This window comes from Oryx dammah, unplaced genomic scaffold (assembly GCF_014754425.2).
Source record: "Oryx dammah isolate SB20612 unplaced genomic scaffold, SCBI_Odam_1.1 HiC_scaffold_2, whole genome shotgun sequence".
In the NCBI taxonomy this organism is placed as follows: Eukaryota; Metazoa; Chordata; class Mammalia; order Artiodactyla; family Bovidae; genus Oryx; species Oryx dammah.
This window is the reverse complement of record NW_024070186.1, coordinates 184,665,973-184,677,236: the sequence shown is the minus strand read 5'-3', so window position 1 is coordinate 184,677,236 and position 11,264 is coordinate 184,665,973. Positions and strand designations below refer to the sequence as shown.

Here is an 11,264-nt window from a genome sequence, read left to right as displayed (position 1 = left end):
GGTCTTAGTTATCCAAACACAAAACTACATTTACAGTGTGTGGACTTCCCAGGTGGCGCAGTGTAAAGAATCCACCTGCCAGTGCAGGAGACACGGGTTCGATTCCTGGGTCAGGAAGATCCCCTGGAGCAAGAAATGGTAACCCACTCCAGTATTCTTGCCTGGGAAATCCCATGGACAGAGGAGCCTGGCGGGCCACAGTCCATGGGGTCACAAAGAGTAGGATGCAGCTGAGCAACTAAGTACACAGTGTATGGACCTTAATGTCTTAAACATCTCAGTTCCTCACAATTTCTGCTGTAAAGTATAGCATACCCAGATAGACATCAGCTTTGTTAAAGCAACCCATAAAGTGTTCTAGGTTTTGCCCATTTTAGATAGTAGAGTTTTTAAAATTCAAATATGGTCACTGTAGAAATTATGTGTATTGGTTACATATTGTTGTGTAACAAATTACTATCTTAGCTTCTGTGGGTCAAGAATTTAGGAGCGGCTTCGTTGGGTAGTTCTAGCTCAGGGTCTCTCACAAGGTTGGAGAAGAATTTAATTTGGCTCCACCTTTTGAAGGGAATGTCAAGGAATTTGAGGACATGTTTTAAACTACCAGGGTAGGTTTATTCATTGTGTGTTCACTGGAGACAAATTGGAAAATAGAGACAGGCCAAAAAAAAAAAAAAAGGAAGGAAGCAGAGAAAGCAGTATCCAATGGATAACATCACTACTTGGCTGTATATAATTCCAGTTTTTAAAATATATATGAACTTTCTCAAAATACATATTATTTTATAATCTGCTCTTTCACTTAATATTTTGTGAAAACAATTCTCATGTCAGATATTCTTCTATAACCTTTTAAATGGATGCTTAACATTTCATCATATGTAGGTACTACAACTTATTTAACCAATTTGAAATACATTGCCAGACACTTAGGGTATTTCAGATTTTCCCTATTTTATACATTTTGTTAAATCAATATCCTTATGGCTAATTTCTTTCACATTCACGACTTTTGAAAATTCCTAGATATGGAATTTATGGAACAAAGTCGGCAAAGTTTTAAAGCTTCTGATATATATCTTAGCCTTCAGGATTTTCTTCCCTTACCCTTTGTCTCCCTCTGCAATTTTTAACTGCAATCGTCAAGAGTCCATTCAGCCAAATGTCAGTATCAGATATCTGTAATGTCTGCAAGAGTTCTTTGTTCAAATTTTGATTACTGTTTAACTGAATTTGTGCCACTGCCTCAAGACAACCAGTGTTGTCAGCTATTTTATACACACACAATATGGTCTTTTCTCTCCATTTCACACAAATAATAGCACTCAATTCTGCCGTTTGCTTTTTTTCTCTTGACAGTTTATCTTGGAAATCATTTCATATCAATATACAGAAAAAAATTTTTTTGTAGCTTTATATACAGCTTTGTTTTTCCAGTAGTCACGTATGGATGTGAGAGTTGGACTATAAGGAAAGCTGAGTGCCAAACTGATGCTTTTGAACTGTGGTGTTGGAGAAGACTCTTGAGAGTCCCTTGGACTGCAAGGAGATCCAACCAGTCCACCCTAAAGGAGATCAGTCCTGAATGTTCATTAGAAGGACTGATGTTGAAGCTGAAACTCTAATACTTTGGCCACCTGATGCGAAGAGCTGACTCATTTAAAAATACCCTGATCCTGGGAAAGACTGAAGGCAGAAGGGGACGACAGAGGATGAGATGGTTGCATGGCATCACTGACTCAACTGACACAAGTTTGAGTAAACTCCGGGAGCTGGTGATGGACAGGGAGGCAAGGCCTGCAGTCCATGGGGCTGAAGAGTCGGACAGGACTGGGCAATTGAACTGAACTGATATTGTGTGAGTGTGCCATAATTTTTTAATTTGTATTCTACTGACAGAGATTTAGACTGTTTTTAATCTTTTACTATCACAAAATAACCTTGTAGAAACATCTAATTTTCTCTCAATTTAGGAATGAATGACTCAGTGAGGTAAAATTAAAATTGTCTCTGTTCTGGTCTGCATGCCTGTCTGTCCAAAGCTCTCCTCAGTCTAAGTGCTTCTGGTCCCAGAATGTCCTTTATAAATAAGGTTCCTAAAGCAATTATCCTTCAATTAAAAATAAGTATATAAATAAGGTTCCTTTCTCCCATCTCTTTTTATGAATTATCCAAAGGCAAACACAAGGGCTTACCATTTACAGTTTTCATTTGTTTAAAAAATTCTGTGAAAATAAAACTTTGTTTTTCACAATTTTTTTTGCATTATTTACCCCTCAGTTCCACAAACATTCTGCTGTTCCCAGAAAGGCTGCTTTAAACTCTGTCATGTCTGGTGAAAGGGGGAAATTTCTGACTGACATCCAAGCAGAAATGGAGGTTCTACCTCTGCTTTCTCTCCTCCATAAAACCCATCCCATCTCCAAGGACTTTTCCACGAAGCCCGCCATGAGATGCCATTAGTTTACTTGTCCCCTACTGCAGAGGCACTAAAATATATGGTTAAAAGAATTTTCCACCAAGTATCACTGAAGCACAGATCCTTGGGGCCTTTGTAATTGCTGTTCTGTCAGGAAAGCTCTTATCCTTGGGCCTCCCCACTTCCTTAAGGACTACGTTCAAATACTGCCCCTTCAAAAAACACTCCTGCCCTCTATGACCCCTAACTCGCTATACCTCGCTTATCTTGCTTTTGCTTCCTATTACCACCATCTAATTAATGTAGGTGTTTGTGTCTCGCCTCTATGAAGATAAACTCCATGAAGGTAGTCTTGTTTCCTGCTTTGTTTCCAGAACCTAGATAGCACTTGGGAGATCATTCAGAACACCTAATTAAATTGTCAGTGAACGAATATCATTCCATTCACGGGCACAAGTTCTATGATACATATGAAGGGGTTCGGAAATGTGTGAAATAGATAAAAGGCATTACTACTGTCTGAATTTAACTTTTGTTTACTGGATGAACAGACAAAACACAAGTAGAACCAACTCGGCTCTGTCGATCCCTAAAATTGTCCGTTTTCCTAATTTCAGTTCTTATTATGTGCCCACACTGTGCCTCAAAAAATATTTACTCAAATGAAGAACTTAATGGTGAGAAAGGTTAAGTAACTGACCCAAGGTCCAGGGACAACCACGCCAGAGGTCTGACTCATTCTCTCAAGGTTGCAGCTGACCTACCACATTAATAAGCAAACGTTTGAAGATAAAAGCCACGGTCCTTGTGCCCTAGGAAACGGCTATGAGTCGCGCTAGGCTCGGACAAAGTTTCCACACCCACGGCCACCTCAGCTTTTCTAAACAGTCCTGGCGCCGAGCGTCTGACGTCAACTACATGCGACGAGGCGCAGCCGTGACGTCCTGCTCTTCTTGTGACCTTCAGACCCGCGGAGAAGTCAGAGAACTGAAGGCTGATTGGCCGCGCGCTAAGACCAGCCCCGCCTCCCAACTTCCGCACTCGCTCTTCGCAGAATCTTCCAGGGTGTCTGAGTCTCAGGCCTGTCGACGTCGCTTAGGAGTACAGTCAAGATGCCTCGTGGAAGCCGAAGCCGCACTTCCCGCGTGGCCCCTCCTGCCAGGTGAGACCACCTCGGGGTTTGGGGTCCTGCCCGTGCTGTGTCACAAAGGGAGGCTGTGCTTTGGCTTGGCACGGCGGGGCGTCTCCCCGCGGGGGCGTCCGAAGTCGGGCGGCGTGGGCCTTTCCCGGTCGCCGCAAACTGGTTATGGGGTTTTGGGTAGCTTTCCCGTTAGTGCAAACTTCCTAATTTAGAATGTCCATGATTTATTTCTTAACATATTTTAGAGTCCATTTTGTGTTAAAACATGCCAGTTCTAGAAAGTGGATATTTGTAAATGTAATCTGGCTGAAACGTCAGAAATAGCAACAATAAGAATTTTTTAAAAAGCAGAAAAAAGATGGTATAAACAGGAAAATGATAGTATCTCAGTTCAAGTAAATAAGCTTTGAGCACCTTCCATAAGCAGTGAGCATTCCAAGGGCTCAACCCAGTATGCAGTGGCTAAGGTCTCACGTGTGCATGACGTTTTCCGGTTCATAAAATACGTGTAAAATATATTGTCAATTGCACCTCCTGATAGCCTCAGAAGGTAGGTGTTTTCCTGTTACAGGAACAAGGAAACTGGAGAAGCAGAATAAGGGACTTGTCCAAGGTCATGCAGAGGTAGGAGATAGATGGGCCCCTGGGCCAAGCAGCTGGTATTTGTCAAGTGGAGTAAAACTGAAGCTTTGTTCTCGCCCTGATACTAAGGACAAAGTTAGTGGCAGAAGCTGAGCTCTGCTGAAGTGAAGAGATAAGGTGTCCATTCCTGAGGTCAAGGAAAACTTCCCTCTCTGGACGTTGGCAGGAAGGGTCCGTGGGGGTCAGAAAGGGAGGGTGCGCCACCCCATGATAAGTGTGGAATATACCAGAGGCCTCCACGATGGGATCCATCTTAGCAAAAAATTGCACGCTCATCTCAGGAAGGGTTCTAGGAATAGTCACTGTGTGAAAAAGGGACAAGATAATTGGCCAAATGTAAACAAAGACCCTGAAGGGCTGTCCTGTATAAGTGATTTAAATCACCTCTCTACTGAGCGCCTCATTCAGGATGCTGGCACTCCTCTCTGGGTGTGTATTTCTGCCTAGTTTCTGACTTAAGTTAAACTTTATACCTGTTTTTATAGTTTTTGCCTCCTGGAAACATTTTTGCTTTCAAACAGGGGAAGAGCCAGGAACTCTGCATCTAGTCTCCAGCCCCTAGTGGTCCCAGTTCAATTCAGTTGCTCAGTCTAGTCCAACTCTGTGACCCCCATGGACTGCAGCACACCAGGCCTCCCTGTCCATCATCAGTTCCCGGAGTTTACTCAAACTCATGTCCATTGAGTCAATGATGCCATCCAACCATCTCATCTGTCATCCCCTTCTCCCACCTTCAATCTTTCCCAGCATCAGGGTCTTTTCAAATGAGTTGGTTTTCATTTGGCCATCAGGTGGCCAGAGTATTTGAGTTTCAGCTTCAACATCAGTCCTTCCAGTGAATATTCAGGACTGATTTCCTTTAGGATGGACTGGTTGGATCTCCTTGCAGTCCAAGGGACTCTCAAGAGTCTTCTCCTGGTAGTTTAGTGGTTAGGATTCCTGATTTTCATCCAGATTACTCTGGACAGGGAGCTAAGATCTCTCTTCAGGACCAGTCACTGCTGTCCTTCTCTATGTATAGAGAAGCCAGGTCTCAGTTTTCTGGTGACATCTTCAAAAGATTTAGCACAGTAGCACATTGCTTCTCTAGACTAAGGTGAATTGTGTTCAAACAGTGTGTTAGGAGTGTAGAGAAGGCGTTCAGAAGTGGAAAGATGTGCTATCCAAAGGAGGGGAAACCACATTTTTTGTGAAGTTAGACCAGATACTGGATACCACCTGATCAGAAGTAATAAACTTTTGATCTAGCCTTAACTGAGGGAAGATCACCCAAGGAAATAATCTAAAAAATGGACAAGAGAGTATAATCTATGTGTAAGATTTTTAGAGCGGTACTGGACATATTGGGTGGAGGTTTAGTCACCACGTTGTGTCCCATTCTTTTGACCCCGTGGACTGTTGCCTGCCAGACTCCTCTGTCCGTGGGATTCTCCAGGCAAGAATACTGGAGTGGGTTGCCACTGGACATTTTAGTGAAATTTTAAAGATATCCAGAAGTCCCACAGATGGGAAATCACTGATTCTAGTGTAGTATGACAGTCCAGGCAAGTCAGTTCCGCTTGTTGGGTTTCAGTTTTCCAGTCTGTGAGATGAAGGAATTGGACTAGTTTATTTCCCTAGATGACTGTCCATCCTTACTCAGCTGTTACCTCTCTTGACGGTCCTAAAATTGAAACATCCCAGAACATGCTGCCCTCTCTCTCTCAGTATTTTCTCCTTAACACTCACTTGATCCCTCAGTAGAATGTCAGCGCCATAAAGGCAGAGGGTTTTGTCTCATGAACAGTTATATCGATTTTTATGAAGTTTGGGGATAATTGTTCTTAAAGATACTATAAGACTTTGTGAATACATGGAGATGGTTGCAAAAAAGCAGGGAGGAGAAGTTTATACTCAGTGATTACAATCTTAACAGAAGGTTCAAGAGAGGAAATAATGTAAATAGCTTAGGGAATTATGTGCTGTGAAGTTTTCTTGTATGTATGTCATATTTTAAATTATCACTTGATAATTTAAAACCTTGAGGTTTATTTTAATATACAGGGGTTATTTGTTTAAGTTGACAGTTTCCAAACCTGGCTGGGAATGGGAACTTACTACTTTTTGTTCCTTTCTTTCACAGCCGCGCGCCTCAGATGAGAGCAGCGCCCAGGCCAGCGCCCGCAGCTCAGCCACCAGCAGTGGCTCCACCGTCTGCCGTCGGCACCCCTGCTGCTGCTCCCCGGCAGCCAGGTCTGATGGCCCAGATGGCAACCACTGCTGCTGGCGTGGCTGTGGGTTCTGCCGTCGGCCACACTCTGGGTCACGCCATCACTGGGGGCTTCAGTGGAGGAAGCAGTGCTGAACCCGCAAGGCCTGACATCACTTACCAGGTAAGACTTGGGGCAGCATTCCCTTTGGTGGTGTATTTTATGAGAAGCTCTAGTTGTTTGTAGGTTCTTATGTGTTGGCACTATCTCCACATGTGGAAAATGGTTTATCAAGAGCCACATGTGGCAGTTGAGTTAGTACCTTAATTAGGCCAGCGTCAGGGAATCCTGTACACATGGTATTTCTTCCCAAGGTGTAGAATTATAGCAGTTCATCCTGATGCACTGTCAAGCAGCCCCTTTCCCCTTATTTTAAATGTTCTGGGGAGTTCCCTGGTGGTCCAGTGGTTAAGACTTAGCTGTTTCACAGCCATGGGCCCTGGTTGAGTCCCTGGTTGGATAACTAAGATCCCACAAGCCAGGTGGCCTGGCATAAATGAATGAATGAATATAAATACATATATTTTTTTCCTGGTCACTCTTAACTCATCCAGGCTCAAACTTAGTTAAGTGTTTAGAAATCTTTTTTGTGACCCTAATGCTGTCTGATATCTTTCCTAATATTTGCCACTGCCCTTCTTTCTGACATGTGAATTTTCTCCTCTAGGGAGAGTGGGCATATACTTCGTTGTATTTCTGGTGTACTTAAAGCTCTCGTTCCTCTATTTTTCTGTAGTAATCCCATTTTTTCCCTCATGAAACATGACTGAACCATTGAACTTTAGATGCCCAAATAACCACTTTGACTTACATCTTGGTTCGTGAATCTTTCTGATTACGACAGAAATTTTTGTTACAGCTCATTTCTTTCTGCCTTTAAATTTCTTCGTGTTTCATGTTATGAAATAGGAACTTTAATTTGCCTCTGGTTCTGGTTCTGTTCCCCCCAGTTAACCTCAAAGAGGGGCTATTTCTCTTTGCTGGGGTGTAAGTCTGATTTTCTTTTTTAATAGTCTTAAATGTTGCCTGTTTGCAGGAGCCTCAGGGAACCCAGCCAGCACAACTGCAGCAGAATGGCCCCTGCTTCTATGAGGTGAAACAGTTTTTGGAGTGTGCCCAGAGCCAGGGTGACCTTAAACTTTGTGAGGGTTTCAGCGAGGTGCTGAAACAGTGCAGATTGGCCAACGGTAGGTGACCTCTCAATCCATGATTGAACTTGCATCTGTTTAATTCACTGCATGGTACTCCTGGACCCTGTAAAACTTAGGGAGTCTGATAAATTAAACTGAGAAATTGGAGGAGATTTTGTTTACTCTAAAAATAATCTTAACAAGGAGCTGGTCCAGAGATCTCTAGTCATTATTTTACCTTTTGCCAGTTATGTTCTTAGTCTGATTCTTCCTTAAGCAGATAGAGATTAGTGTGCCGAGATCTTACTGTGGCCTTAGTGCTGATTTCACCAGAGTCCAGAAATGTGCACAAGATTTGATGGGGCATTGTCAGTCTACACACCCCCTTTGAGAGAGACAAGTTTATTAGATCCCTCTATGGGACTTTGAGCTTTATGCTCTTTGGAATGTTGGCAGTCAACTTATTCTCCCCCCACCTTTTTTTTTTGTAATTTCCTCCTGTCAACCTAGGAATTCACCATCTATTAAAAATGTCTGTTTTCGTTTTCCTTCCTTCATTTATGGCAGGAAATATGGCAGAAGTTAATTAACTTTTTTCAGGTGGTTGAACTGTGGAATTAAGAGATTTCATGGCCAAGTTTTGTCAGAAATCTGTGGTGAAGCTCCTTCTAATACCAAAGTGACTATACTTCTGTTTCAGAACTCTGTGCAGAGAAGAACATATACTGTCTCTTTTTTCAGTTGTGACAAGTGTAGAGTTGAAGTTTGGTTGTGGCAAGATGCCTAGGGCTTCCCTGATAGCTCAGCTGATAAAGAATCCTCCTGCAATGCAGGAGACCCTGGTTCTATTCCTGGTTCAGGAAGATCCCCTGGAGAAGGGAATGACCACCCACTCGAGTATTTTAGCCTGGAGAATTCCGTGGACTGTATAGTCCATGGGGTTGCAAAAGAGTCAGATACGACTGAGCGACTTTGACTTCATTTCAAGATGCCATAAACAGTTTCTTATGAAAGGAACTAATAACCTTGGGTTTCATCCCTCCTTTCATCATTTGAAGAACTCCTGCTTTGTTGAGAATATGTAGCTAGTGCTCTTCTAACAAACCTTTTCTGTTTGCAGGATTAGCTTAATCAAGAAGTTCCAATTGAAGACATGAAAAATCACCTCTCGCGACCATGTTGATTTAGCATTTAAAGTATAATTAGTAGTGAAGATGTGAAGTGTGAGATCACCCGTTAAACCTCTCCTTAGTCATTAATAGCTTTTATGCTTCATGATTGCAGTGGAAGAGGGCATTGTCACTATATAGAAGTTCATTGAGATGGCATTGAGTTTGGGATTGGGCAGAAGAGGCGGTTGTGGCCTCTTAAGCGTGCTTTTCTGATGTTATTGTTTGTGAATTGATTAGAATAAAATGATTTTCTTTCTAGTCACTTTTCTTTTTTTCTTAAGTAGAAGGTTATAAATCACATATGCTGAACACAATGGATTTTGCAGGAAAACACAGCTGCATGTATATAGTTAATAGTCTCTGGGTATTAAAGCGGCGGCCACCTAGTTGCTCCCCAGCAAATGTGCTGCTCCTTAAACAGGTTTCAGGTGCTGTACTGTCCTAAATCAGGAGAGAGATAAAGGAAATGTGGGAGCAGAGCCATTATACATGCCGTCTCCATGTGGCCAGGTCAGCAGTACCTATCACTGTCACCCTGGAACATCCAGTTAATTGGCTGGAGATGAAAAATCATTCCCTTAATGCAGGCAGTTCCCCTGCAAGTGCTTTCACTCCACTTAAGGCATTATGGGGCCTTCCCTGGTGGTCCAGTGGTTAAGAATCTGCCTTGCAATGTAGGGATCGTGGATTCCATCGCTGGTCGGAGAACTGAGATCCCACATGCCAAGAGGCAGCTAAGCCTGTGTGCTGCAGCTAGAGAGTCTGCTGCAACAAAAAATCCCATGTGCTACAACTAAGACTTGATATAGCCAAATTTAAAAAAAAAATTCATTCTATGTAATGAATTCTATGTAAGGCATGGCGTGTTGCTCTTCCTGAAAGATTCAAGTTGCCCACTCCATGTTACCTTAAGGAGATGGACTCCATTTAGTGTGCATCTTTTTTTTTTTTTTAAATGAATCCAGCTCTATCCTTCACAACTCAAAATTTCATTTGCTTCTTGACCTCAAGTCTGTCTGCATTATGGTCTGCATTTTTCTGACTTTGAAATATACCTCTCAAAGCTCCCATTATCTGATTTTTATTTTTCTCTCTGTTACCATGAGGTGAGTGAAGTGCTGTCGAGTGAATTATTCAGTTGTTACCTCCTATCCTCAGCAGTGTTCTCAGAGTGCCCCATTCAGTACCTAATCTAATTCAGTTCCTGAAAGAGACCAAGACTGCATTGCCCAAGGACCTAAATGACCATAGACAATTCACTCTTGTCCAGTCCCCCAGCCTATTCCCTCCTGGGTTCACCAGCGGTCTCCTTTGCCTATTTGCCTAAACACCTAAAACCCCTGAGTTCATAGTGTTAATGCCGTTTATGTCCAAGGCAAGATGATGTATGTTGGGTACCCAAATAGGGTTGAAGCAGTGAATCCAAGGAAAATGAACCTCTGACAATAAAATGCAAGAGTCTGGCTTACCTGGCCTCTCCCTGGGGGGAACCATGACTACAGAAAAGGGCACAGGGGACAATTCATTAGGTATGTTGGCCTTTTGCCCTAAGGTCAGAGGGATTTTTATCTTGCATTGAAACTAAACCAGCATGAGTCTACAGCTTAGAATCTGGAGAGGGAAAAAAATTAAGTCTTTTTGACAGTAAGAGGGGACTTAAGTGTTTTCATCCTTGGGACCAGATGTTGCATCTCAGTAAGCTGGTGGCCTTTTATGGATAGAGACAAAATCATTTACAACTCCTTTCTGTGTAACAATTCCGCAAAGTATTTCCCTAGAATGAAAGATGGTGACATGGAAAGAGCAAGTAGGCCTACACCTGGGGTTGACTTAGGCCCTTCTACTTGGTGACCTCATTGAACAAGTCACATTCTCTAAAACTGGCTTAATACCAGAGTTTTAGGGGCTCAAGAGAGAGTGCATTTGCAGTACATTGTAAAATGCTCATTAAGTGGGTTTTTATAGGCTCAGCATCTGTATGAAGCACTGTATTATCCCTTTCTTCATTTGGTGTATTAGAATTAGGGGTTTGAAGAACAGGTAGCTTTGGAATGAGAGAGCATTAAAAAAGTGTCTACTAGGACTTCTCTGGTGGTCTCACGCTCCCAGTGCAGAAGGCCTGAGTCAGGGATGTAGATGACACATGCCGCAACTAGAGTCCTCATGCAAAGAAGTGGCAAAGAAGATCAAAGACCCCTCCAGCCGCAGCTAGGACTCGACACAGCCAAATAAATTATAAATAATAAATATAAAAAGCTTAATTTCTCTGAAATATCTTTTAAGTGTCCTTTTTGTGCCAGCATACATAATTTCCAATTCTGTCAACCTCTTAAGCTAGAATCACACTGATGAGGATCCTCACCCAGAGAGCCCAAAGCCGCCCATGGTTAGCGCCCAAGTGTTTTTTCCTGGCACACGAACCTCCTCTCATTCATCAGGAACTGCTGGCTGAAAACGAGTTAAGAATGAAATCTTGGAGGCTGATCAGAGATGGAGTCCGGGATAAACTTT

At 42.6% G+C, this 11,264-nt stretch overlaps 1 protein-coding gene across 1 annotated transcript; it reads left to right on the top strand.

Annotated features, from left to right (window-relative positions):
- Nucleotides 1–3,388: 3,388 nt before the first annotated feature.
- CHCHD2 (coiled-coil-helix-coiled-coil-helix domain containing 2) lies at nucleotides 3,389–9,013 on the top strand. Its single transcript, XM_040260418.1, has 4 exons — nucleotides 3,389–3,581; nucleotides 6,325–6,574; nucleotides 7,488–7,638; nucleotides 8,702–9,013. The coding sequence occupies exons 1-4, from the start codon at nucleotides 3,532–3,534 to the stop codon at nucleotides 8,710–8,712; spliced, it is 462 nt and encodes a 153-aa protein (XP_040116352.1). The 5' UTR covers nucleotides 3,389–3,531; the 3' UTR covers nucleotides 8,713–9,013.
- The last annotated feature ends 2,251 nt before the right edge of the window (nucleotides 9,014–11,264 follow it).